This window comes from Phoxinus phoxinus (genome assembly GCF_949152265.1).
Source record: "Phoxinus phoxinus genome assembly, chromosome: 1".
NCBI lineage: Eukaryota > Metazoa > Chordata > Actinopteri > Cypriniformes > Leuciscidae > Phoxinus > Phoxinus phoxinus.
Genome location: NC_136876.1, coordinates 55,467,184 through 55,494,358, shown reverse-complemented (window position 1 = coordinate 55,494,358; position 27,175 = coordinate 55,467,184). Strand labels below are relative to the sequence as shown.

Sequence of the window (27,175 nt, the reverse complement as noted above, 5' to 3'; positions counted from 1 at the left end):
AAACGTGTGTACCACTGTCGTATATAAAACTTTAGAGACGGTCCCTAAATGTGTGAATATTGAATATCCAGTGTCAAGACAACTTTATGCCAGCATTTCACTGGGAATCGCTCAGCATGAATCTCTGTGCTTTACTGTCACGGTGCTGTGAAGGGCAAATACAAAGGAGTTCACTAAGATGACAAAATCCAAACATAGAGTTTATTTCCAGACAATGAAGGTTTACGCACACACCAGGTAACACAAACAATACCAGACCCTAGACAGAACACAGGCAGGAACTTAAATACACAGTGATGATTAACAAATGACTAGCAGCTGTGATGAAGGTGATTAGTGTCCATGGTGACAGATCAGTGGCGGGAAACACAGACAGGGAAACACATGTGAGGAATGTAACTGTGACAGTTACGTTCATATTCTGAGTATGCTTGCCTGTTCCCATATCTAAAATAGCCTACATCCCCAGTAAGGGGATATCAAACATAACATCCAGGTTCTTAACCCTCTGGGGTCTGAGGTAATGGCCAAGAAAATGACAAACAGTAAATCCATTCAATCAAAATTATCTCCACTTGTCTAATGCAATAGCTAATACCTGACCATTCAATCTTTGATATCATTAATATATTCTGCTAACTTGGCTAAATTAGAGGATTGTGGGAAATATAGAGCTATATTGTGTTAGGTTATATATACATATCAAAAATGTGATAAAGAGTTGAGTCAACGTTATCTATTTAAAGGAATATTTGTAAGAAATTGTTTCATGAGCTAACAGGAAGTCACATGATAATCCTGGACTTTTACTTCTCCTTAAGCTATATAAATATTGGGTAGACTCAGCCTCATCTAAGCATTTTCAACAAGACAAGATTATGAATAACCAGGTAAGTCAACATTTTTTTATTTGCTTTATTTTTTCTTGTTGTCCGAGCCAAAACTGAAAATAATAATAATAACAATACAAAAGAAAAACTATTTAACAAAAGAAAAGTATGGACAGCTTCAGCTCATCAATATATATTATACATTTTCATAAAACAATAAATATAAAAAGTAAAAAAATAATTACTTAATATACAGTGGAATCTATATCTACTTTTAAAAAAAACGTTTAACCTTTATTTATTAGCTTTTTTTGAAATTAGATTCCACATTTTATCAGATTTTCAGATTGTCTCTACATTATACAGGACTTTTTTTTCTGGTTGACAAGTAGTAAATAAATATTTTTTTTCCTTCTGAAAGAATGCATAAAGAAGAAAGCTAAAATATTAATTTTGATGAATGAATATTAGGTTAACTGCCTCATTGTTTATTTTTGCTGTCTATAGATTGTAAAATCAAATGTATTTGCACACAGGCCACATGAAACATGATCGAAGATGAAATCGCTGTTGTTGGCATTGGATGCCATTTTCCTGGAGGTAACTGTTAACAATTTTCATTATTTGTTCATGCTATGATTTTGGCCTTAATAGTATTTACATTGTATGTTCTCATCTATTTTAGGCGAGGGACTTGAAAACTTCTGGCGAGTCCTCCTTCATGGAGAGAACTGTGCGGTTCAGATCCCAGACGACAGGTTTCGTCTCTCTCAATGGTACGATCCAGATGAGAGTAAAGCAGGAAAGACACACACAGCAAAAGCAGCATTCATCAATGGGTAAGTCTTCAATTCATTTGCCCTCATAAAAAGAACTTATGACTTTCTAATTTACTGTCATTCGCTCCAACCAACAGGCTATTTTGGTTTGAATGTAAGTAAAAAAATTAATTTAAAAAAATCAGTACTACTCCTAGCAAGTTTATATGATTCACACCAAACTTTTTCAACATGATGCTAAGACATTGAGGATGTTAAATTATTAATGGATATAGAATATCTCAAACGGTGTTGCCATGGTGAGGGATTAAAGTAGTGCAATTATTTTTACATGTTTTATTTTTATATAAAACAATACAAATATTAGAAATAAAAACTTTTTTTTTTCAATTAAAGTGTGTAAGTCAGTGTTAATTTTGGCAGACATTTTTTATTTAGTTTTAGTCATAGTCTTTTGACTAAAATGCCATTTAGTTTTAGTTTTAGTTTAGTCATCTGAATTGTTTTAGTTTAAGTCGGCGAAATACATTAAGATTTTAATGATCTACAGTAGATATACATTTACTAAAATCTAATGGGTTTAATTAAATTGTAATGCATTTATTTAGAATTTTTTCAAACCGTACTGAATAAAGTTCTCTTTCGCAAACTCTTATTCAGATCTATCCATATGTCTGCTCTCCTCTTTCTCCCAAATGTTTGCATTTTTGAACATCTTATGAGACATGCGCATACCTAAACATGATCAGCACGTTACAGTACAAATGTGCGCATCTACCATAAATGCAGGACATCATTCTGACTGGATCTCTTCCCAAATCGTCCCTACCGAACATTTTCGTCTAGATTTTCTTTGTTGACGAAAATGTCAAAATATTTTCGTCATAGATTGTCATTTAAAACTGGTTTTTATTTAGTTATCGTCTCGTTTTTCACTGTAATTTTTTTTAACACTGGTATTAGAAATGAATAAATTTTTTTTAAAAAAAAGTCATACATAGTATAACAGCATATGCCTATTTTTAAACAGGGTTGAGAAAACATGTTCATTAAAACTGTTTGCTAAGAACATTTTCAGGCATAATTAGTAGGTATAGCATTATGAATGTATATTTTGACATTATCAAAGTCTAAAATCTGTCACAGTGTAGATATTTTTTTATGAATTTATTGAAATGTTGAATTTTTGACTCAATTTACTGGTAAACATTTGATCTCGCTCTGCGTGTGTGTGTGTGTGTGTGTGTGTGTGTGTGTGTGTGTGTGAGAGAGAGAACAGGGATGGGCAGTATTTCAGATACACATATTTGAAATACAAAATACTATTTTGTATTTTAAAGCCTTTGGAAAAAATCAAATGGAATTTGTATTGAAATACATTTAAGATGAGTATTAATGTTTTTTCAAAATACATGTGGCACCCAAGGGGTGTTTTTCGTTATTTTGCACAATTATAATTTGAACAGAGGGGAACCAGGACAACTGGACTCCTGACCCATCGTAATACCGACTACGCCACCCTGGGAATTTCACCAAGGGAAATAATGGTCCAATAAGGACACTCGTTCCCACAAGAATACGGCAGAGACGTGATAGAGAAAATATAACAATAATACTTTATAAATAGCATAAAAGTGTTCCACACACAGTTCAATGGACAATGAATGGATATGGCTTCAAAATAAAGACAAAAATAAAGGAAAATAAACAAACCAATAAGACTATCAATATAACAGGTCAGATGGCAGGGAGAGATAACAAAACCTACTCAATTCCACTTCACTACGCACTTCAAACGTACACTAATGTACTCACTTCACCACACACACGTGCATTCAGGTGACAGAAAATGTAGAATAAAATCACTCAGTGAACAGGGGTACCCATTAACTTGGACTTAGAGTGGTCAGCGCTCCCTCATAGCCAGTCCAACAAAGTTAACATTAAACATCAAATTGTCACAAATCAAATCAATAAACAAAACAAAAAAAAATACAAAGTTGATCTCCCAAAAAATACAAAAGCAACAAAATAACAGATGCAATCACATTACACATTCACCAACATCTAAGCTCGTCATGATCCATTAAAGGAGAACTCCGGTGCAAAATGAACCTTTGGTCTAATTACACATTGTTACCTAGTCAAGCGTTATCTGAGATTTGTTTTCGTGATTATCGAATGTAAATAGTTGTATCTCTAAAAACAGTTTAGCCTATAACGCTAGTATATTGGGCATAGTGTAATGACAAATAAAAATCGCTTGTTAACCCTCTGGGGACCAAGGTGTTTTTGGGGCCCTTGGGATGCTTTGAAATGCCCTGACATTTGTGCTTTTTTCAGTTATTTATAAACATGTTAATGGCAAAGTTGTAAATTCACTCTATATAGCACAAACGGGGCTACCATAATATGTGAGCAACATGTATGTACATGTTTGTATTTTTAAGAGAATAATGTTTATGCGTGGTTATTGAAAAAAATAAAAATGAAAGTTGCTGAAATGAGACCACAAAACGCACCGTTTTTTTCCAGAAGAGGTTTATGCATGGGAGTGGTAATGGCCCATCAATATTAATGATTTCATACCCGGGGTGTGACAGACACTCCCCCATTGGCCCATCATGAGGCCTAAACAAAGAGTGTTTTTCAATCTGTTTTATTGCAATTCCTCTATGTGGAGGATACTAAATGTTCAACTGAAGACACAAGTGAACATTACATGCCTGCCTTTTACCAAGCTGTTCTTTGCAAAGCACACAGATCTTGCCACCAACTGTGCAAAAAGGAATATTTCGCAAAACTGCAATGGAAACAGTTTTTGCGCATTTACAGTCACCTGACTTAGGCCATGTCCACACGAACACGGGTATTTTTATAACCGGAGTTTTTCCTCCTGCGTTTTTGAAAAAATCTCCGTCTACATGAAAACGCAAAAACACGGAATCAAGCGCCGTCAAGAGCATTCCACGCCAGCAGGCGGCGATATAACCCTAACCGTAAAGCCACGTTGGCCAATCAGAAGCCGTCAGCGGCGCACAATCTGACGTCAAACACAGCGGATAACGGCGCACACTTTGACGTCGCAAGGCAAAAACTCCGGTTTTACTGTCTACACGACAACACTGCAACCGGCGTTTCTGAAAATCCTCACCCTGGCAGGGGTTTTCAAAAATGTTCGGTTTCAGTGACCTGATACTGCGTCTCCGTGTGGACGAACGGGCGAACCGCGTAAAAAAAGTCACGGTTATAAAAATACCCGTGTTCGTGTGGACAAGGCCTTAGAAGACGCGGTGTGTTTGGGGTCCGTGTACGCAAATAATAATAATAATTATCATCATTGTTATAACATTTATTAGCCTACATATTTAAAGACGCTTTTATCCAAAAAAGGAACAAAGCAATTCGTCAAATGTCATTCATAATACGGGTTAGACTGCATGGCACGGAGCCGCGGACGAGAACACTTGCATTTTCCTATCAACAGTGGAAACAACTTAAAATAGCCTACTATCATTTCTGGTCATACAGAAAATAATAATACATTATTCGCAACTACTTGTATTTGTGTAAACTTACAATAACAAGAAAGCGTTGTGCTTTTGTAAAATAAAATAAAACAATCAGGTGCGCTTTCATGATCTCCGTGAACTGGAGCGCGAGAACAGAAACAAAATATAGCATATGTAGGCTAAAGCTTGAAATGTCCACTTTAAAACGAACAAATTCAAATCGAAAGCTAAAGCCTGTTTTATGCTTCTGCGTCAACTCCACGCTGTAGCTACGCCGTCACTCCTACGGCGTCGTGGCCGTTTTATGGTTCTGCGTCGGCTTGTGTTGCATCGCGGTGCATTTCACCGCCAGAATGCCAGGGGTTGGTTCGCGAATCTCTTTACTGGCCCTTGTGGTCTGCGTCGCCTCGACGCGTAGTTACAATTTTTTGGGAGGTGCACGTCGAGCTACGGCGGAGGGGGCGGAGAGGGGTTCGCGTCGACGCAGAAGGGTCTGCGGGGGTACGCCGTCGATTCAACGCAGAAGCAAGCATAAAACATAATACATTCTGATTATGTAATGCGTATAAAAGGAGCATTTCTCTCTAAAAGCGCATCTGCTTGACAGCGGAGATGGAAATGTATTTAGCCGACTTAGAAAACAATAGTTTATTAATAATATTAACGGCTCTTCTCATTCAGCACTGCGGGAAAATATCAATTCCAGGTTCTAATTTGGCCTTAGATAATCAGTAAAACCGAAATGTTTTCCATATTAATTTGTGAAAATATCTGTAACATATCTGTAATAATAGTGGGTAAATATGTAGTCTACTTACTCTTTCTGATTTCTGAATGTGTTGCGAAGCGCACTCCGAGTTGCAGGCGGAGGTATTGATGAAGCTCCATTCCTTTTTAAAAAGGTTGAAGAATATTATTGTATCGTGCCATCTTCCCAACGCGCAGGTGACTGAATGATGAAACTTAATGCATTTGCTTGGGGGCGTTTCCCTGTTTTGCATAGATGGCTTAACACATTATCTTGTGAATAGCGCGCTCCGTCAGTAGGCGTGAACGAATTAAAGTCAATGAGCTCGTAATGAGCTCGACTGGAATCGCTCTCTTTTCATACAGATTACAGAAGCTGAGAATATTTGTTTTTCATATAAATTACTTCATTTGAAAGATGCGATCTCAAGCTTTATGCCCGTGGGTATGTTTGCCTGTTTGACTGAATTTTCGCGGAGTTACATATCATTTTCGAACGCGTTTCAAATTGGAGTTCATTGACAGAGAGAGTGCAGAACTCGCATCATGTTCATTTTTCTTTATTTGGCAAAAAGCAAAACACTTTATTTTTATTGTGAGTATACAGAAAAAAAAATAGAAACTGAACAGGATCGATTGATGTATAACACGAAAATGAAAGATTAAAATTAACAGAGCATTTTGAGTTCATTTTTGCATTGCTAAAAAAAAAACATGAGCAAAACGCGCCGGCGCGTTTTTGGTCCCCAGAGGGTTAATGGCAAAGGTGTAATTACACTCTATTTAGCACGAACATGGCTAAAAAAAAAATTGCTTGTTAATACCACTAACAAGGCTCAAAATAGCCCCACACTAACACGGTAGCATAATGAGGGTCCCTACCTTCAAACCGAAGCATTAAGAACTTTGTCCAGACAGTTTAATAAGAAGTAGTTTATACATACAGTCAACTTCGCGAATAGAGGCAGAATCCATCTTGGAAAAACAGTCACTACCAATCGATCTACGAACGCCAATCCGGATACAACGGACCCTATGAGATTCTACACAGTTCAGCGCATTTGGATCGGCATTCGTTTATCGATTGGTAGTGACTGTTTTTCCAAGATGGCTTCTGCCTCTATTCGCGAAGTTGACTGTATGTATAAACTATCTTCTTATTAAACTATCTGGACAATGACAAAGTTCTCAATGCTTCGGTTTGAAGGTAGGGACCCTCATTATGTTACCGTGCTAGTGTGGGGCTATTTTGAGCCTTGTTAGTGGTATTAACAAGCGATTTTTATTTGTCATTACACTATGCCCAATATACTAGCGTTATACTAGCATTATAAGCTAAACTGTTTTTAGAGATAAAACTATTTACATTTGATAATCATGAAAACAAATCTCAGATAACGGTTGACTAGGTAACAATGTGTAATTAGACCAAAGGTTCATTTTACGCCGGAGTTCTCCTTTAACATCACACGAACACTAACTCTTCTTTCTCACGCAAACACACGCACACACACACAAACACAGTCACTTCCAACGATAAACAAACACTCAATACACAAATAACACACACACACACACACACACACATACAAACACAGTCACTTCCAACGATAAACAAACACTCAATACACAACTAACTCGCATCAACTCATTCACACGACAATCAAGGTACCATACGAACGCACAGTCTTTCAGTTGAAACAGTGCGGGAGTGGCTAAACGGGCACATGGACTAATACTCGGGTCTCACAATCTCCCGACATCAAGTTTACTTAATGTGGGGGCTTGTCTGCAGGCGCAAATGAGGCGAGACGGGACGTCGTGGGAATGCGCAACACAGAGAGTATTCCGAAAAAGAAAAAAACAAAAAGGAAGGGGAAGCCAGGTCACGGTCCCAATCAGCTGTCCGTGATCACGCGGACATATTACCAGCTCTAGGTCTTTTCAGCTAAAACAGAGGGGAACACGATATAAACAGCAAGTCCTTTCGTGAATATTCACCCATTAAATTAGCAGTTCCACCTGATTATTGGCAAATCAGCCCTTCCAACATTAAACCACGGTGGATAAACACAGCCCGGGATGCATATTAAATAACAAACAGAGCGCGTACAGCCAACAGCTCACCCCAAATTAAATATTTATTTATCCATAGTAACATACCCAGCTGCTGTACGGCTCAGCTCAAAGGTCCCAACGCGGGAACAGCTCAGAAAGTCAACATCCGAGTCTGCAGCAGTCAACACGCTCCAACAAACGCATGAAGACTCCTTATACACACTCACACACCTATAGCGCACCTGGATCTAATTAGGTGATTGCCATTCACTATTAACTAGGCAGCTATGCCTGCTACACATACAATACTTTTTACCAGTCAACCTCTTTATCAGGGTACTGATTTCATGCATCAACTAGTTCAGACACTCCCCCCAACCCCAACATTCATGCATGTGATCCGGAATAAGGTGAGAGGATGCCATGATCAATTCTACTGGTTGATTAAAGTTATAGTCAAGTCAAGTCACCTTAATTTACAGTGCTATGCATAAGTTTAGACACCCATGCTAAAGTTGCCTAAAAAGAGGAATAAAAAATCATCTTTTGGAAATTTATCTTAATGCCTTAATTTAAAAAATGAGGAAAACTCCAACCTTTAAGGACACCAATTTTCTTTGTGAATGAATAATGTATCGTAAAAAAATAAATGTTCTTCCTTAAAATACAGGGTGCATAAGTCTGGACACCCCTATGTTAAATTCCCATAGAGGCCGGCAGATTTTTATTTTTAAAGGCCAGTTACTATATGGATCCAGGATACTCTGCATCCTGATAAAGTTCCCTTGGCCTCTGGAATTAAAATATCCCCACATCATCACATACCGTTCACCATACCTAGATATTGGCATAGGGTACTTTCCATAAGATCATATCTCAATGCAAATTAAACCAGCTTTTAGGCTAACTGAAATTAAACCATGCCAATATCTAGGTATGGTGAAGGATATGTGATGATGTGGGGCTATTTTAATTCCAGAGGCCAAGGGAACTTTATCAGGATGCAGAGTATCCTGGATCCATGAAATAACTGGCCTTTAAAAATAAAAATCTGCCGGCCTCTATGGGAATTTAACATAGGGGTGTCCAGACTTATGCACCCTGTATTTTAAGGAAGAACATTTATTTTTTTACGATACATTATTCATTCACAAAGAAAATTGGTGTCCTTAAAGGTTGGAGTTTTCCTCATTTTTTAAATTAAGGCATTAAGATCAATTTCCAAAAGATGATTTTTTATTCCTCTTTTTAGGCAACTTTAGCATGGGTGTCTAAACTTATGCATAGCACTGTATATAGCGCTTTTAACAACATAGATTGTATCAAAGCAGCTTTACAGTGATAATAGGAGATTACAGTAACAGAGATTGTTTTGGCTTCACAGTAGCTCTAGAATAAAGTTATTGTCCAGCTAAAATTAGATTTGATTGATTCACTTCCGTCGCAAAGTTCATTAGTTATTAACTTATGGGACCGCTAACACGACACCGTTCCAACAGAAAACTCTTAATGCGATCCGGCCGCTCATTTGCACAAAACAGTGCCTGGTGTCTCGAGAACGCAAACCATGAAATAATAATAATAATAATAATTTTTTTTATCGCTTCTGCATAGCCACGTGACCCGGAATTATCCAGACAACATTTTATCTGTACAGAGGTAAAGGGAAGGGAGGGATCCTTCACAGGGGAGAGACTAGTGGACACTTCAGGACTGTGTTGTCATTGTGTCCAGGCGCTGGTCCTTCATCAGATCTGGATACGGCCTGGATCCGGCAGACTGCGGTGAACCTCGGGATAAACAGAGAGGCTAATATTAGCGTAGATGCCATCCTTCTTATGATGTACCAAGTACATCATGATTTATGGGAAGTGTTCCCGGTTCCAGCTGATCTAAACTATGCAGCCAAACATTGAGTTTTGGAAGTCTATGATGTGTTATGTGTATGCCAGGCCAAAGAGATGGCTAATATGGTCATACTTCCTGGTTCTGGTAAGAACTTGAGCTGCTGCGTTTTGGACCAGCTGTAGTTTGTTTGTTAAGCGTGCAGGGCAACCCCCCAGTAGAGCATTACAATAATCTAGCCTTGAGGTCATGAACGCATGAACTAATTGTTCCGCATTTTTCAATGAGAGCACATGGCGTAATTTAGATATATTTTTAAGATGGAAGAAAGCGGTTTTACAGATACTAGACACATGACTTTCAAATGAAAGATTGGTATCAAAGAGCACACACACACACACACACACACCCAGGTTCCTAACCGACGACGAAGACTTAACAGAGCAGCATCAAGTGTTAGACAGTACTCTAGGTTATTACGTGTGGAAGTTTTTTGTCCAATAATTAGAATCTCTGTTTTTTCTGAATTTAGAAGTAGGAAATTACTAGTCATCCAGTTTTTTTATATCTGCTATGCATTCCGTTAATTTTGTGAATTGGTAAGTTTCGTTAGGTTTTGAAGAAATATACAGCTGAGTATCGTTGGCATAACAGTGAAAGCTAATTCCATGTTTCCTAATGATATCTCCTAATGGTAGCATGTACAGAGTGAACAGCAGCGGTCCTAGTACTGATCCTTGTGGTACGCCATACTGAACTTGTGATCGATAAGACATCTCGTCATTTACTGCTACAAACTGATAACGGTCAGATAATTATGATTTAAACCATGATAATGCAATTCCACGATCGGATGATAAGAGCAAATCATTTGTGACTCTAACGAGAGCTGTCTCGGTACTATGGTACGGTCTAAATCCTAATTGAAAATCCTTGCAGATATCATTTCTTTCAAGAAAGGAACACAGTTGTGAGGATACTGCTTTTTCTAGTATCTTTGACAGAAAAGGCAGATTTGAGATCGGCCTGTAATTGACTAATTCTGTAGGATCAAGTAGAATTTTTTTTAACAAGCGGTTTAATCATAGCCAGCTTAAAAGTTTTTGGTACGTATCCTAGAGACAAAGACAAATTTCACTTGAATTCATCTGCTACTAGCAGAACGTTGGCACAATGTACCCCACCTTCTAACAATGTTTTAACAACATGGCCAAACGGTTGCTATACAGATGGTACTCAACCAGAATAATACTTTTACAAAAATTGCGGGTGTGTATTTGCTGCCTTTGACCGCTAAGAGGCGCTACATTCGCAGACTTTGGAAAGTGTCAGTTTATTTTCTCTATTGCGTAATCTGCTGCCGTGCCGTGGCTCATTGAGAGTGATTGAAATGTGGAACTAGCAGATCAATTCCAGTGAAACATGTAGTTAAACGAATTCATATAATCACAAGACTGAAATTAAATGTAGCCCTAATACATTTAATAAATAATGAAAACATTTCAACACAAAACATTGCAATAGAAAAATATTAGGCTACATCAATGAGGGTTTACAAGAGCATAAGACGTGATCTTAACAGCGGTCCGATGATAGCGCAGTGGTCAACGCAACAGCACGAGCTTCACGGAGCTTCAAGCGATGCGAGATCGAATCTCATTAGCTTTGGCTGACAGCGTTAAATGTTTTACCATTCTTGATGCTTAGATAGGTAACTGTTTATTGAAGTCAAGCGTTTTGTTTAATTATCAATGGCACATTACAACATAAATTTGCTACATTCCAGTTGAGCCGCACAGACGACAAAACTGATGAAGGAAGATTATCAGCCGATCGCGTCAGAAAATGAAAATTATGAAGCTATCTTTAATCTGCTAAATTATTGTTTTGTGAATCATTCACGAAATTAAGATGACTGACATTGATACCCGCCATAGCAAAGGAAGAAATTTTTAAAAACAGATCCTGGACATTTCAAGGTTTAAATAAAGTGTTGGGGCAGTTTATTTATTTAAAACAGGGTTGCATCGAGTTAGTTTATTTTCTAAGTAGGCCTAAGAAACAGAATCTTATTCTTGCGACATTTTAAATTTGTATTGCCAAAGAAATTGCAGCTAAATAAACAATTAAAACAGTAGCTAGTCTACAAAACGAAAATAGTTCAAAGCAACATAAATTAAGATCATGCGTTTTTCTTTGATTCTCTCTCGCGCGCTGGATCTCTTTTATTTTAGTTTATTTAGTCTCCCTGCACTGCGCGCGCCGGGTCTCTCTCGAAATTAAAAATTTCAGGGTAAAACCCCATTATACAGCTGATAATACTGTATATGTCGCTGTGTGTCATCCATACAAATCACGAAAAAAAACTGAAACAAATGATTGAGCCTTGCTTCAAATACACAGAATGCATGGTTGAATTCACTGTACAATAAAACGAGGTGAACGCGAATAAAATAGCTCTGCATCTGCTGCTTGCATTCGTTTAGTTGGCAAGAACGCGTTTCGTCGATAGTTCATGTTTAGTGCCAGATTGTTGACAAACACACTGCTCAAACATGTTAAAATTATACAAAACTAGTTGAAACATATGGATTGAACACTTCAACTGAAAGTGTATGTGAAACCCCTTTAAATACAATACATAAAACTACAATATTTATAATTTAAGGGCCTACATTTGGACACATCGAGAGATTTATCTTTAAAAATGTTTTTGCCTTTGCCTGTGACAGGGTTTCTGCAGGTTACAGTAAGTCAAATTTAAGACCTTTTTAAGACATTTTAAGACCATAAAGATTGAAATTTAAGACCTACACGACATTACCAAAAAAATATTAAAATCAAAGAAATTCTGAAAAAATATTTTTATATCAATGAATTCAGTCATTGAAAAAGCATTAATTAAATTTACAGATAAAGCAATCACATTAGTAACCTTCCACACCCAACAACGTGCCAAATGCCCAAAACCTTAGGCCCAAAATGAAAATAGGCTAAAACAAACTTTCAAAACGTACTAATAGTATTACTACACAACGAAATCAATTCACCAAGTTATATGTCGAAAACCAGCAAATAACAAATAAAATTTGCATTAATATGCACTTTTTGTTTACATAAACATTAAAATAACAACATTAAAAATTATGGCCAGATTTTAAAAGAGTGTCTTGCAACATGTAATCTACTATGTACAAGTTCAAATAAAGTTTAAGGTTTTATAAAAAGATAAACCTCACATATTTTAGCCTTTAAATAATTTTTTATAAAAAGAATGACAAAAAAGATAAATTACTGACATTTACAATGCACATTAGCTTATCTTTTATTATTAATAGTCAAATTTGGTCCCATTTTCCCGTGGCGTCTGTCGTTGCTATGCAACCATGCACTGCGCTCTCCACAACGACAAGTTTTAGTAGCTAATGGATTTTCACCACCGAAAAATGCTTGCTGTAGCTCTGCTACAATATTTATTTACGGAGAAGAGAAAAACACCCGTAGTGTTTGGGTGCACCCCCATCCTTGTTGACTGAGCTTTCAAACCGCGTTTCCACTGTCGGGCCAAAAGAGGGCCTGCTAGTGCGTGCCACTGCCAGGGCCAGTCGCGTTTCCTTCCACTGTCACTTCGGGGCTTGATCGAGCCTCGTCGGGCTGGAAATAAATGAGCGCGTCACTTCAATTAAGAGCGCGCTTCATCGCGCCTACATTTGAATGAACTTGAGCGCGCAAAATGCAATATGTGAACGGCCCCTTGGCGAGCTACCTCCAATCAGGACACGAGCTGCTGGTAGCTCGCGAGCGACGTGTTGGAGACCCTGTAGAGCTCCGCTTTTGTGGGCTACAATTCAATACTTTTTTGCTACTTTGTAATAACTTTCCAGCGTTTCTGGAAATGAACGAGGGTAAAACCTTTTTTAGACCTGACTAAATGAAATTTAAGACCTCGGATGAAAATCTGTCCGTTTTTAAGACATTTTAAGGCCTTAAATTTAAAGTTCAGAATTTTAGACTTTTTAAGACCCCGCGGAAACCCTGTGTGTGTTACGCCCCGTGGCTCAAAAGGGACGCAACAAAATTGGGACACACGAGAAAGCAAAAGTTTTCAAATAATTGGTTTATTAACTTAAAGGCCATGTTGCAGGTTAACCACCACTGTCGATTAATGGGTACATAAATCACTCAAGATATGTATATCATTTTTAAAATGTCTCAAAAATGGTCTTAAATACCAGTTTTTTACGTTTTTGGTATTAACGTTTTTTTTCACGCAATTCGGTGATGACGTCACGTTGGGGAGACGTGGAGGAAAGGTAGCCTGATGGCCGTCAAAGCCAGTGAAATGCATGGTCCGAGGAGAATGAGTGGAGAGTTGGTGAAGTGTCCTGGTGAGTTGCTATCATTTAGCAACGCAGCAATGAGATAACGACACATATTTTTTTTTACTGTCATTGAATAGCACCGACTGAAAAATAAACTTTTCTTTATAGTGGCGGTGATCATGACGTTAGTTCAGATAAGTAACGGTAGCCTTTGTCATAGTACTGGTAAACTTTGTCTTTGTCATCTATAAATAGAAGGCATCGTGCTAGCTATATGGGCGTTTCTAAGCGTTTCTCTTCCTCCGGTGAAAATGTTGTTGCAAACGTAGCCGGCGCGTGTCTGTCGCGGTGTTTGGCAGGTGCTTGTGCGGGCGGTGCCGTCCCGTGGAAACTGCGCTGGAAAGCTTGTGCTGTTGGGCAGTAAGTCGAGGAACTCACCCCGCGACCAGATGTGACTGAATGCTGAATGCATGCTGCCTGAATCCGTTTGTGCTGAAGATAGCATACACACATCTCAGGCAGGATCATGGTCCCCTTCAAGCCAGCACGCACGAGTAGCCTATGTTAATTGTTTGTTTACTTTTTTCACGAAGTCTTATGAACCAACTTAAACAGTTATAGGTGACTAGAGATGTGTTGTATAGACAATGATCATGTTCTATAATCTGCGCTATCTGAATACTCTCGTCTACTACTCGTCTCTTTAGTCACTCTCAGCGCTCTCAATGCGGGCTTTGGTAAACTCTCTCCCCAAGGTGACGTCATGCAATGCATTGTGGCGGAAAGGAGAATCGTTGGCGCTGTAAGATAGTACCTACTTTTTCGTATTATATTCCGTTTTGTGATACCCAACAACATAAAATACAATTGATAACAGTTTAAATGTTCATTACCAACAAGCAAATTGCACAAATTCGTTGGAAAATTTTACCTGCAACACGGCCTTTAAAGGAAAACGATACAAAAGTGTGTAATGTAGTAGTCAGTTGTCAGTAATGCCATGCTAGATGAATGAATATGTAATGTGCTGTAGGTTGTGATGCATGCAAAAGAAAGATAAACAAAAGTAATCTAGTCAAGTCGGCCACACACATCTGCCATCAGTCTTGCTTCTCTTAAAGGCGAAAAGGGAAGTTGGCAACAGGTGACACCGATGTAATCAGATAGAAGGGCGGAGTAATCGTCCACTGATTGGGGATAAACCTCATTAAAGACACAGGTCGTCACACCTGGTCATCAGGCTCACTCTGCATATGAAAGACAGAACATTAAGGCCCCGTTTACACGATGGGAAAACGCAGATATTTCTCTGCGTTTTGGCCTGTCATTTACACGAAAACGCCGTTTTTATCCCAGAAAACAATCATTTCTAAAAACTCCGGCCAAAGTGGAGATTTCTGAAAACGCCGGTTATATGTTGTCGTGTCAACTGGGAGAAACGGGGTTTTAGGTTCTCTCTTGTTGATTCTGAGGATTCTGATTGGCTTGCATGGCTTTATCCTTCTCCCTACACTGCCGCCCATAGGTTTAGCATAGTTATAAAGGCGCTCGACGGCGTATTTATGCGGGTTGTGTGCACGATGTTATTATTGAAAACGGAGGGGGAGAAATATTCGTTTCTCTAAATACCCGGCTATGTGTAAATGTGGCATAACACCTCCTGAACCCCCAACCCCCCACAGGCGATCTGAGTCTGAGACCGACTTAAAACAAAGAGAAGTCGCAATTCACACTTAATTCTAGACATTAGCATTAGGCTAGTAAAGTGTTGATAATGAAATAATTTAATTATTTAGGCTACATGTAGGCTAGTAGGATAATATTTCTGTCATAAAAGTTTATTACTAAACATTTAATTATTTCAATAATTGAAGAAATAAAATGCTACCTCGGTTTGGGCCAGCTTTTTCCAAGCAAACCTAAAAATGCATGTTCATTTGTTCAAACGCATGTTCATTTGTTGTCATGAATACAATGTTCAACTCCATGTTAAATTCCACGGGGATCTTTGGATCCTTACAACCAGGGTGCGCGATTTGTGAATTATTATTATTTTTTTATATATATATATAAATCTCGAACCACGTGCTTCGTGCTGCTGCTAAACTAAATAACATTTATAGAATATAATTTAATTCAGGGCGATTTTGCCTAGACTACATTTAATTATAGCGAGATTTTCACCCTTGTCCGTTCCTCATTGGGAAGCACTCACATGATAGCTAAACATGTTTGAGTAGATCCTCTGCACATCTCGGTTTCATACGGATTACCTAATCAGATAACATCTATTAAATATTTAGACATTTAAAGGCTTTAGACATAGCTGATTTCTTATCGTGACTGAGCGGAGGCAAGTGGCTTTCGGTTCAGTTTTGTGACGCGCAGTTCCTGGAGACAGAGACGACAGACAAACTTTTGTCGTTAGCCTAATATGAATAAAAGTTTACAGTTTTGAACGATGTAGGCTACTCTACTCTGATCTGTATGACTAAAAAACTACAGAGTAGCCTATTAGGGCCTAAGTTATTTTAGCTGTTATGAGAAAAATAAATCCAAATGAACGCGCCGCTGCGTCTGTCGAACACTGATTTAACATGCCAGAATAAAACCATATTTTAGAACAATGCATAGCGCCACTCGGCGTGGTGTGCCAAAACACTTAATTATAAACTTCAATATTGTGTTAAAACTCCAGCAGTCAGTGTGTGAGCGCACAAGGGAGAGAAGCGCTCTTCATTCTCATCCCTCAATAGAAAAGTAAAAATAATCAGCGTCATTGCACCTAATTTATTTTCACTGACTGCGAATAGGCCTATTTAAACTTTTGGTTCACACATTTTATCCTCTAAAAGTTTGTTTTATTTGGTTTCAAATTTACTTTTACAAAAGTATGTTTTGCTTTCGTTAAATAACAAACAGCAGAATACAAACAGATAGCTTGAACAGAAAAAAAAAAAAAAGTTTATAAAAAGTTCTAAAAGTTCTAAAAAGTTATCATGTTGTTCTCATTGTTCTCATTCTTGTTGAAATAAAAAAATTTTTACAAGACCTTGTGCTGTTTTTACAAAATAAAAAGATAGCCTACAAACAGATAAATAATAGTTCACTGTTCATACAAATAAAAGTATATATGTATACTCTATATACAGTATATACTATAAACTGTATATGATCATTTTTTTTAAACAGCATTAACCAAATTTTCTTTATTTATTTAATAATAAAATTATTACTTTATAACATGTAATCCACCTAATCTTAGTTTCATTGTTGTACAGTAAATGTCAATAGCTCTTGTTTTGATTTTTCATGTTTGTTGTATGCTTATTTGGAAATTACCATAGTTGTAGTATTTCATCCTTACTGTTAATTGACATTAGCCCCACTTATGTTTCAAAATGCGGCTATTGCTGCTGTTTTGCAAATTGTCTCTTTGCGCCACCTGGCGGTCATTTTGGCGAACGACTTTGAAATGCGAGTGGTTTATTTTAGCTGCAGTGACCGTGCCGCCTACCGATGCTTTCATGCAATTTTTTTAGGGTTAGGGTGGTTAGGTTAATGTGGGTTTCTCCCATACAGTGAAAGTCATTAAGGTTCAATGTTGTTAGGAGCCCACTAACTTTCAAAGTATCATTGTGGCGAGCAGGACGAGGTCGAGAGACGTGAGAGAGCGGCGCGAGACCGGTGGCATGATTACTGATGAGCGACACCTGCACGACGCACCGGTCTCGTATCTCTCACGGAGGAGCGGAAGCATAAAAGGCAGCCCGGTCTCACCCCAAAACGTCACATACTGACGGGTCTTGACCATTCGGCAACATACGACGAAAAAGGTACCCTTTAACGTCCATATGAGACGCAGACATAAGCGCACCAGCAGCGCCTTCTAGCGGTACCCTACCGCATACCTAAACCCAACCATTCCCGAATCGTCACATATGGACGTTAAAGGGTACCTTTTTCGTCGTATGTTGCCGAATGGTCAAGACGCGTCAGTATGTGACGTTTTGGGGTGAGACTGTGTTATAAAAGGAGGAGCGACGACAGTGAAGATTGAGAGACGAACAGGCCTGAGTTTATGTTGTGTTTTGCTTCTGTAGCCAGCAGTCGTCCGCGAGGGGCTGCTGGCTTATACTTTCATTTTGTATTTGTTTATTTTATTTATTAAATAGTGGGTCCGCGTCCTTCTTCCCATAACAACATACCTTGCAACACTAGTGCCGAAACCCGGAAAGAAGGAGGAACGTGCTGTCAAAGAGCCCTCGCCGCTCTGGAATCCGCGGTGCCATCGAGCATGGTGGGCAGTTTCCGTCACCATGGACGCTCGAGGCGGTGCGCTGGAGTGAGTTGCCAGAGACGGTCGAGCTCGCTGCCAGCCGCCTGGGTGCTGGAGGGGCGGCTGCCATCCGTGAGGGAGTGGAGGAGTCGCCACCGTTCGCCATGAGCCGGAGCCTGCTGCCATCCGCCATGTCGGGGAGGAGCAGGGAACGGTGGACTCCTGCCGTCTGCCCGAACCCAGAGGAGCCTTCGCCGTCCACCAGGCGGCGGAGTGGCGAGTCGTCCACCGAGGGCTATCCAGCGCCACTGCCAGGCACCCCGGAGAAGATCGCCCAGCTGGTGGAGGACAAGATGACAGCGCGTTGTGGGAAGGAGGCGGGAACCGGTGAACCTTTAAAGACTTAATAAATAAACAATTACAAAAATGAAAGTATAAGCCAGCAGCCCCTCGCGGACAACTTTCACGTCCCTCGACCTCGTCCTGCTCGCCACAATCATGTTCCGCTGAAGAAAATAAGTCATACAGGTTTGGAATAACATCACGTGAGGATGAATGATGATGGAATTGTCCTTTTTGGGTGAACTTTTTCTGTAGTATCTGAACTCAAAAAGCAATAACCCCATAATTTACCTTTTATTCTCTGTAGCTTGAATGAGTTTGACCACAAGTTCTTCGGCGTCACTAATGCTGAAACAATCACCATGGACCCTCAGCACAAACTTTTGTTGCAGTGCACCTACAGGGCTCTAGAGGATGCTGGGATACCAATGGAAAAGGCCAGTGGAACGCGAACAGGAGTATATTTGGGTAACATATAAGCTAATATAACTAAGATAAATTTTGCTGTCTTTAATCCCAGTGCAAAAAGTATATGCACTAACTACATGGGAAGTACCTTCGGAGCAATCTTAGGTTAAGATTCATTGCTAAATAGCACATACATTTTCTCAGTTTTTCCCCCTATTCAAAAGAGGGATCTAACTTGTCCTGACCTCAATATGTGCACTTGTGCTTTAACTCATTTGTGTCACAGCACAAACAGCACACGAGGTGGCTACAGCTAAGAGCTGATAACATAAATGTTGCTTGTCCAAGCCCTGCAACTGAAACTATTGTTGCTTTGAGCAAGGCACTTAACCTTAGGTTGCCTTGCAATAGGAATACAGCAAGTGACTATGCACAAAAGCATACCTGCTAACATGTCTAACATTTATTTGTTTGCTTGTTTTTCAGGCCTAATGAACAGAGAGTTTGAGCTGGCAAATGTGAGGAGTGATCCGAAACACATAGACCACACCAACGGCACTGGCTCCGCTATGAGCATAGCTGCCAACCGCATCTCATACATATTCAACTTCACTGGCCCCTCACTGTCCATTGACTGTGCCTGCTCCTCATCCCTCGTCGCCGTTCACTTAGCTTGTCAAGCCATAAAACAAGGTAGTCTTCAAAAATATATGTATGTAAACCATGTGGATCAATTTATTTGCACATTTTAAGAATCCATATACTGTATATTGTATGTTTACTATTATACAGTACTGCACAAATGACATTAGATACTTCATGTTTTTTAGTATGTTTTGCTTTTGAATAAATCAAATTATTAGCCATTAGGCTCCCCCTATCCCCCTAAATTGTGTGGTTATCTGTATTCAACAGGAGATTGTGACATGGCCTTGTGTGGTGGTGCGACCTTTATGCTGGAGCCGACCATTTTTGTGACTCTCTCCAAGGCAAAATTAATCTCTTCTGATGGAACGAGTAAACCTTTCAGCAGCAAAGCAGATGGATATGGCAGAGGTGAAGGATGCGGGGTCGTTTTATTGAAGCCTCTGAAAAAAGTAAATAAAAAGATTGTCTCATATTAACACAACACTATGACAGCAATGTAGCTAATGATAAACTACTGCAAGAAACACCCATTTGTTGTCTGTATTTTGACAGGCTTTTGAAGACCATGATCATATTTGGGGTATCATCAGCAAAACTGCAGTAAATCAAGATGGCCACACCGTTAGTCCAATCACCAAACCATCCCTGGTACAGCAGGAGGAGCTGCTTAGAAAAATCTACTCAACAGAGACTGACCTGACTAGTGTTCAGTACATTGAGGCTCATGGGACTGGGACTCCAGTTGGAGATCCAATAGAAGCAGGTAGCATCTCAAAAGTCATTGCCAAAGCAAGACCTCAAAAGTCAGGGCCACTCATCATTGGTTCTGTTAAAGGCAATATTGGACACACAGAATCTGCCGCAGGTGTTGCAGGGCTCATAAAGGTTATTTTGATGATGCAGCACGAAACCATTGTGCCATCATTGTTCTACTCCATGGAAAACTCCAGCATAGACGTTGAATCTCTCAATATAAAAATCCCCACCACAGCAGACAAATGGATCTGTGACTGCAGAACAGTGAGGTGTGCAGGAATCAATAACTTTGGGTTTGGTGGAACAAATGCACATGCAATTGTCAGACAATATGTGCAGTCAGAAAAGCCAAAAGCTCAGCTGTTAAGCAAATCCCATCAGTATTTTATGGTCTCTGCAGCCTCCGAAAAATCCACAAAAAATATTATTAAAGATACGGCAGAACAGATCAGCACAGGGAAAATATCAGATCTACAGTCTTTACTGTACACATCCGCATGTAGAAGAAGTCACTTGAAACACAAATACAGGAAAGTATTTCAAACATCATCATTGGAAGATCTGCAAGAGAAACTTACTGCTGCTGTGGAGAAAAAGCTTGTACCGTCAAAGACAGACTCCAAACTAGTTTTTGTGTTTTGCGGCAATGGTGTTACATATCAGGGTATGTGCAAGCAGCTGCTAAAACAAGAGCCAGTTTTCAGAGAGGAAATCGTGAAGATTGAAACTTTGTTGCAAAGCCATAGAAGTTTGAATCTGATAGAGATGCTGGAAAGTGAATCTGAGAAAAGCACAGAGCCGTCTGATCCTAAGATTGTCCAGCCTCTTCTGTTTGCTGTTCAGGTTGCGGTTGTCAAACTCTTGAAACACTGGGGCATCAGTCCTGATGCTGTTTTGGGGCACTCTATTGGAGAAGTCGCTGCGGCTCATTGTTCTGGTTTGCTGTCACTTGAAGATGCGGTGAAAATCATCCACTATCGCAGTTCTCTGCAAAGCACTGTGACAGGAGGGAAGATGCTGGCAGTCAGTAACATGGCTGTTTCTGAAGTCTTGAAAATTCTTCCATCTTATTCAGGAAGGGTTTGTCTGGCTGCTTATAACAGCCCTCAGTCATGCACCCTCTCAGGAGATGCAGATGACATTGACAGGCTGCAACAGAATTTGAGCAACTCACCCAGTGGAAAAGATTTGTTCCTTCGCATTTTAGATGTACCTGCAGCATACCACAGTCACAAGATGGATCCTATTTTATCCAAAGTGACACAAAGTATAGGCTCATTGCAGGCACATCATTTGGAGACAGAATTGTTCTCAACAGTGACAGGTGTTAGTTTGTGTTCCTCTGATTTTATTACTGGTGAATATTGGGCAAAGAATATCAGAGAGCCAGTTGAATTCAAACAAGCTGTAAAGTCTGCAGCTAAAAACAAAAGGAGTGTGATATTTGTTGAAATTGGTCCAAGAAGATCTTTGCAGAGGTACATCACTGAGACTCTGGGAAATGACTTCACTGTTATTCCCTCAGTGCAGCCTGATAAAGATCACGAGACAATGCTTGCTGTTGTTTCCAAACTGTTTGAGCTTGGGGTCAAAGTGGACTGGGAAACGTTATACAAAGGTTTTGAGACTGAACCAATTCCCTACCCACGTTACCAGTTTGATGATGTGAAGAGAGATGTCTTTCCTTCTAATTCCCAGTTGATCAGTCCTACTGGCAACCATCCAGTAGTTACACAAATGGGTACAGACAGTTTAATGTTTAGCTGTGATTTATCCTCTGAGTCAGTGGCCTTTCTGCAGCACCACAAGCACAGTGGGGTTGCCATGATTCCTGGGGCATTTTATGCAGAGTTGGGTTTAGCAACTTACATGGCATATGCAAAGCCTAAGGTCCCACTAAGTTCTCTGCAGCTCAGCATAACATTTCAGAATCCATTCATTATCACTCAGAATGCCCCAGATTTAAAAGTTCAGCTGCATCATTCTGACCATGTGGCCAATAACACATGTAACTTCAAAATACAGTCTACTTCTGCAGTCTATGCATTTGGCACAGTAGAAGCAAAACCAGGAAGAAGTCCTGAAGAACAGTTACTTTCATTAGACTGTATTTTCAAAAGATGCAAATTCCACATGACTAATGAAGACCTCTACAAACTTCTAAGTCAAGCAGGATTTGAGTATGGATCTGTCTTCAGAATGAATACAGATGTGTATTGTGGGGAAACATTTAGAGAGGCTATATCTGTTGTGAAGGTCCCAAAAGAATTACTGCCTCAATTACATGACTATCACCTTCACCCTGTGGTCTTGGATTACATCTTGCAACTTTTTCCTGCAACTATAGGGGGTGTATCAGCAAGACCTCAATATCCTGTGCAAATAGGAAGCCTGGCTATATTTGAACCATTGCAAGAGGAGATGGTTATATATCTGAGAGCAGTACACGTGGGAGAAGATTATTTGGACATTTGTGGCTGCTTAGCCAACAAACAGGGTAGGGTGTTAGTGGAACTCAGGCATGTGAAAATCAGAATGTTAGGAAGTCGTTTCCAAGTAGTCGAGGAGTACTTCTTTCACAACAATTTCAGCATCATCTCTGAAGTTGCCACATTTGATACACCGATTAAGGCACTGGTCTTTTCTGACCAGGTAGGAATTTGTAAAGCTTTGCAACAGTGCTTGGACCCAACATCTAGATTTGTTTCTTCATCAAACAGTAACATACTGTTAGAAGATGGAGTTGAACTTCTTTTGTCAAAACTGAAAATTTCAAATGTAAAGAAAAACTTCCAGGAAATTTTGTTCACGTGGGGGGATGCAGATCTAACCTCTCTTGAATCAGAGAAGGTCTTGGACAGTTTGGCAGGGTGTTGTGAGATTTTCCGAAAGCTTGTCACATATCTCAAGGCACTTAATTTCCCAGGTGACATCAGAGTAATAACCTATAGGTGCTCTGAGAGCTTAGTGGATTACATCAACCCTGGGTTTGTTCTGTCAGGCATGACAAGAGCATGTGTAGCTGAGCTGCCAGAAATGTCCTTCCAGCTGATTGACATGGGCTCTGCCACTTTTGAAGACATCAAAGCTTTGGTTCAGGTCCTCAGATCATACCCCTGTAAAAAATATCCAGAGATATTAGTGAAGGAGGGCAAAATTCTCAAACCTGAAATAAACCACACACCTCTTCAAACCATGGCAATTTCTTCAAGAAATGTCCACATGTTGGATGAAGAAGTCTTCATCTTGCAAACATCTGACCCATATATAATGACAAATGTGTCCGCAACTCAAATGGATAATTCCATTGAACCGATTCAAGGAAAATATATTGAGCTTCATCTCAGTAAAATCTGTGTTCATTCATCAGATTACTTTCCAGTCAGCATTTCTGACATGAATTATGGTCAGACATTGTATTGGAACAAGCACACAAATGAAAACCATAAGCTCTTGGCCCTTGACTTCAGTGGCACTGTCACAGCTGTGGGTAAAGATGTCAGCAAATTTAAAGTGGGTGATCACGTTGTGTCTTGTTTCCCTGTGGCTGCAACCACTAAAGTAGTTCTCCCAGCAGCTGTTTGCTGCAAAGCAAAAAAGCTTTTATTCCTGAAAGACGTGCCCTGTGTATCTTATATGGTACTGGCTTGGGCGATCCTGCATGAGTCTTTACCCAAAGCTAAACAGAAATGTAAACTGGGCATTTTCTCCTCTGTTCCTGACTCGGCTTTGATGAATGTGTTAATTACTATAGCAAACAGATCCGGTTGGAATGTCAGAGTGAGCACGCAGGCTGATCAGCTGTATTGTGATTTTAGTGAGGTTGAGGGAGCTATTCTTTTGCCACCTTTTAATGTAGAAATCGCTGAAATAGCTAGCAGTGTTAAAGGCATCAAAAACATTGTACTTGTCTATGACAGCCAGACAGAATTTCCATTCAAAACTACAACATTCCGAGGTACAAATGAGGAAGTCTGCTTCCATGCCCTCCTCATGTCCCAGATAATGCAAAAAGGGTCTCTGCAAATGCAAATGCCACAAATCTACAGTTGGCTGAACTCCATGCATTTGGACAGAAAGTCCTTATATTTGGATGCAAAAGCTAATCAAAGAGTGAAATCTCAAGTCACTGATCTTTTGTCTGTAAAAGAATCTGAATCATACTTCAGATGCCAGATCCTACCCATTATCATCCTGAACAGTGAAGACAAGAACCAGCTGTCTGACATTCCAGTGATGCCCAAACACAGTCTATTCAAGAAAAATGCTGTCTATATTGTCACAGGTGGTCTAACAGGGTTGGGCTTTGAGACAGTAAAGTTCATTGCTCAGAAAGGGGGAGGAAACATTGTCATTCTGTCTAGGAGTAATCCAAACCCTCAGATGCAACAAGAGATAAGTCAGGTCAGTCACCATTGGGGTAATGTCATTAAGTCTCTGCCATGTGATGTTTCTGTATCTGAGAAAGTGGACCAGACAATTGTTAACATTGGAAAACTATTTCCATCCAGTCCCATCAAAGGGGTATTCCACAGTGTGGCTGTCCTGCATGATGGGCTGATTGAACATCTTGACAAATCTCTTTATGAGAAAGTTATGAGGCCAAAAGTAAACGGAGTGATTAACCTTCACCGTGCTACCATACAGTGCAATCTGGATTACTTTGTGTGCTATTCCTCCATCTCTGCCTTCATTGGGAATGCCTCACAAACTAATTATGCTGCGGCTAATACATTCATGGACACTTTCTGTCAGTACCGCAGAAACATTGGGCTTTGTGGACAGTCCATTAATTGGGGGGCTTTGAATCTTGGTCTTTTGTTGAACAAAGTCAGTGTCCAAAGATTTCTGGAGGCAAAGGGAATCATGCTTTTGGAGATTCCAGAAATCCATGAAAGTCTTGAGCAGTGCCTCTTGATCAACAAACCTCAACAGGTTGTATGCAAATTCAATTTTCACTATTTTTATTTAAGTCAGAACACTCCACTAAGGTTGCAATTTTACAAAATAGTAGAGGAATTCTCAATTAAGACTGGAGTGAACATGTCTAGACCTGAACAACCCATGACATCATCCTCCCCACGTGATTATCTGAGGTTCATGATTAGCGAAACGAATGGTTTTGAGATGGATGAGTTGAATGATGATGTTCATCTTTTTGATTTAGGCATTGACTCAATGTTAGCCATGACTCTGCAGAATCGTATCTTCATTGATAGAGGTGTGAATGTCCCTCTACTGACTCTGCTGGATCCAAATAACACAATGGCAACTCTCACTAAAATCCTGGAGGAGAACCATTTAGACGAATATCAGAGTGAAGATAAGAGCAATACCACATACTTATGATTTGTAATTTGTATTTCTCTAAAGCAGTCTTGTTGTAGTCTCAAAACAAGGACTTCCTTCTTTTGATGTGAAATAGGGGTACAGTTTGCACTGTAGTATACTAAACAATACAATTAACTCAAGTTTATCTAGTTAAAAAAATGTAATATTTTTATATTACAAAATTTCCACCCAGTCTATTATAATGTTAACCAGAGATAAAGATAACCAGAATACAACTCTATTTAATTCTAACTATTCTGTGAACTTCACTTCAGTTTGTAAATTGATTTATGTACCTTTTTTAATGTGCATGCTGATGATGATTATGATTGATTTTTACCATTATTTTTTCATTATTTTGTCTAGCTAAAGAGATCATGTCAAAATTATTTTTAAGTTGGGTCAGAGGTAACAGCAAATATTAAATTAAATCCTTAATACATTTTATTTAATACATCAATCCAAACAATAGTATTAGTAGGATTTATAGTAATTAAAAAATACATTATGGTTTGTTTGCTGAAGGATGTTTAAAATACTGTCTACAATGACAATTGTAAAGATATGATAATGAATGATTCTGTTTTAAAGTGTTTGTACTTTATGTATGAATTGAACATTTCTGTAGTAAAAACTAGTATCATGCTATTTTACAAAGCAAACGTTGAATCAATAGCACAAAATGAGATGTCGATATTATATGTAATCGATCATTTATCAGTAAAACTACAATGAAATTGTAATTGAGTAATAAGTAAAAAAGTAATAAACAGTTAAGTGTACTGTATTTTGAATTGGATGTGACTGTAATAGTATATGTGTGGGTATATATGTAGTTCTTGTTATCAATCTTGTTATCCTAGGGAAATATCTGAGAAATAAAGAAAATGTAATGTAGAAAATAATCTCTCTTTTTTTTACATTTTCATTATATTCTAGATTTTTATTTATTACACAGTTCTCTGTATACCTTTCAATTAAGTTCAGCCATTGCATTCTGATTTTTATACAATAATGCTTAAAGGGTTAGTTCGCCCATTTAAGACATGAAGTTGTATGCAATCCTTACCAGCACTATAGTGCATACACACGGACCCACTCTGTGGTCACCTCCCTGGTCAGAGTTCTGGCCGCTGGAAGTTTTTCAAGAAAGTAGTCCTGGTTAGTTTCCGGGGCCACAAAACTGTGCGTTTTTACGTGAAAAAATGATTTGCCTTTCAAAGCTTGATTAATTAACATCACAAAAAACATGCCCGACAAAATTCATACCTCAGTTTTAATCGGCACTATTTTCTTTCCATTTCTGTCAAACCGCGCT

The 27,175-nt window shown here is 39.1% G+C and overlaps 1 protein-coding gene across 1 annotated transcript; it reads left to right on the top strand.

Annotated features, from left to right (window-relative positions):
* The first annotated feature begins 853 nt into the window (after positions 1–853).
* LOC306996065 (uncharacterized protein) lies at positions 854–26,749 on the top strand. The gene is made up of 7 exons (XM_079608160.1): positions 854–890; positions 1,367–1,430; positions 1,516–1,669; positions 19,022–19,182; positions 19,609–19,815; positions 20,038–20,219; positions 20,323–26,749. The coding sequence occupies exons 2-7, from the start codon at positions 1,379–1,381 to the stop codon at positions 25,873–25,875; spliced, it is 6,309 nt and encodes a 2,102-aa protein (XP_079464286.1). The 5' UTR covers positions 854–890; positions 1,367–1,378; the 3' UTR covers positions 25,876–26,749.
* The last annotated feature ends 426 nt before the right edge of the window (positions 26,750–27,175 follow it).

What these genes read in the sequence shown, in the direction of transcription:
- LOC306996065 (XM_079608160.1), top strand. Translation starts at nt 1,379, where the DNA reads ATGATCGAAGATGAAATCGCTGTTGTTGGCATTGGATGCCATTTTCCT. An exon ending in TGGATGCCATTTTCCTGGAG is followed by an intron (nt 1,431 to 1,515) that starts GTAACTGTTAAC and finishes CATCTATTTTAG; the next exon opens with GCGAGGGACTTGAAAACTTC. An exon ending in AAAGCAGCATTCATCAATGG is followed by an intron (nt 1,670 to 19,021) that starts GTAAGTCTTCAA and finishes TATTCTCTGTAG; the next exon opens with CTTGAATGAGTTTGACCACA.